The sequence below is a fragment of the Seriola lalandi genome, unplaced genomic scaffold (assembly GCF_002814215.2).
Source record: "Seriola lalandi dorsalis isolate HSWRI2012SDOR001 ecotype SW California unplaced genomic scaffold, Sedor1 jcf7180002054940, whole genome shotgun sequence".
Lineage (NCBI taxonomy): Eukaryota > Metazoa > Chordata > Actinopteri > Carangiformes > Carangidae > Seriola > Seriola lalandi.
Window position 1 is genome coordinate 102,690 of NW_019525491.1, and position 968 is coordinate 103,657.

General features: G+C 40.5%; 1 protein-coding gene across 10 annotated transcripts in view; it reads right to left on the reverse strand.

Annotated features, from left to right (window-relative positions):
* Positions 1-968, reverse strand: part of LOC111644671 (LIM and calponin homology domains-containing protein 1) — an 87,551-nt gene continuing 86,583 nt past the window's right edge. For all 10 annotated transcript variants that reach the window (XM_087170249.1, XM_023393615.2, XM_087170250.1 and 7 more), the window contains one exon: positions 1-76. In XM_087170249.1, the coding sequence (XP_087026375.1) occupies positions 51-76 (26 nt within the window). In that variant the 3' untranslated portion in view covers positions 1-50. The remainder of the gene's footprint in view (positions 77-968) is intronic.

The window sequence follows — 968 nt, forward strand, 5'->3', positions numbered from 1 at the left end:
GGGGTGGGGTGGGGGTATCTTCCGTGAACCTTGTGCTTTTCTGTTGAGCGTCACAATGTGGTGGGCTGTCCGGCCGCTTGAAAGGAAAAAACAGAAACACAAGGAAACCCATATTTTTTTTTTTTTACAGAATCACATTTGTATTCAGGGATTTTAATGTGATGGACATGAAGGTCTGAAAAAAAGGAAAACCTCTTAATTTGTGGATAAAAACTCCAGAGTCTTTTGATTTGATTTGGTGGTTTTCCTGATCTCCAGATGTTAACAGCTGCTCAGAGATTATTTACACACGAGCATGAACTTTTGCTTTCGTGCAGTCAAGGTGAAAGGGGGACGGAAAGTCACAGTCATCCTCTCGCTAACTGCAACATCACCAGCCTTTCTTTCCGCCTGATCCATCCCTCCACTCGGCACCGCCTCACCGTGTCTGACACGTCTTTATTAAAGCTGCTCTGGCAAAGGTTTTTATATTAAAATATCCCTCGTCCTATCAGCCTCTCAGCAGGGCTGCAATAAAGGATGAAACCTTTGAAATACACCTTAAATGTATTAATCGTAAAATAGGGTCACGTTTACTTTGAAAACAATAAATCAAACAAACCTTTGTCCGTTTTTCTACCTGCTTCACGATGACTGTCTTCACTGCGTTATTGAAAACTGCAGTTGTTCATTAAAAGTGAAATATGGCTTAACATTAGCAAACAATAAGGAACAATAACGCCTCATCCTTTTGCTAACGTTAGAGAATGATAAAACTCTCTTTATGAGCGTTATGTAACAGGGAGGCTGTTGATTTATTTATGGTGGTTGTGTTTGTTTTTGTTTTTTTTGATTTCCTTGGAACGTGTTGACAGAACTTGACCACATTCAGAATTCAATCGGTTTGATGGATGGATGGAAAGATTCGTACAGAGATGGCAGATAAAGAGACAAGCAAGAGAAACACAGGAGGATGAAGGGGTGAGGAT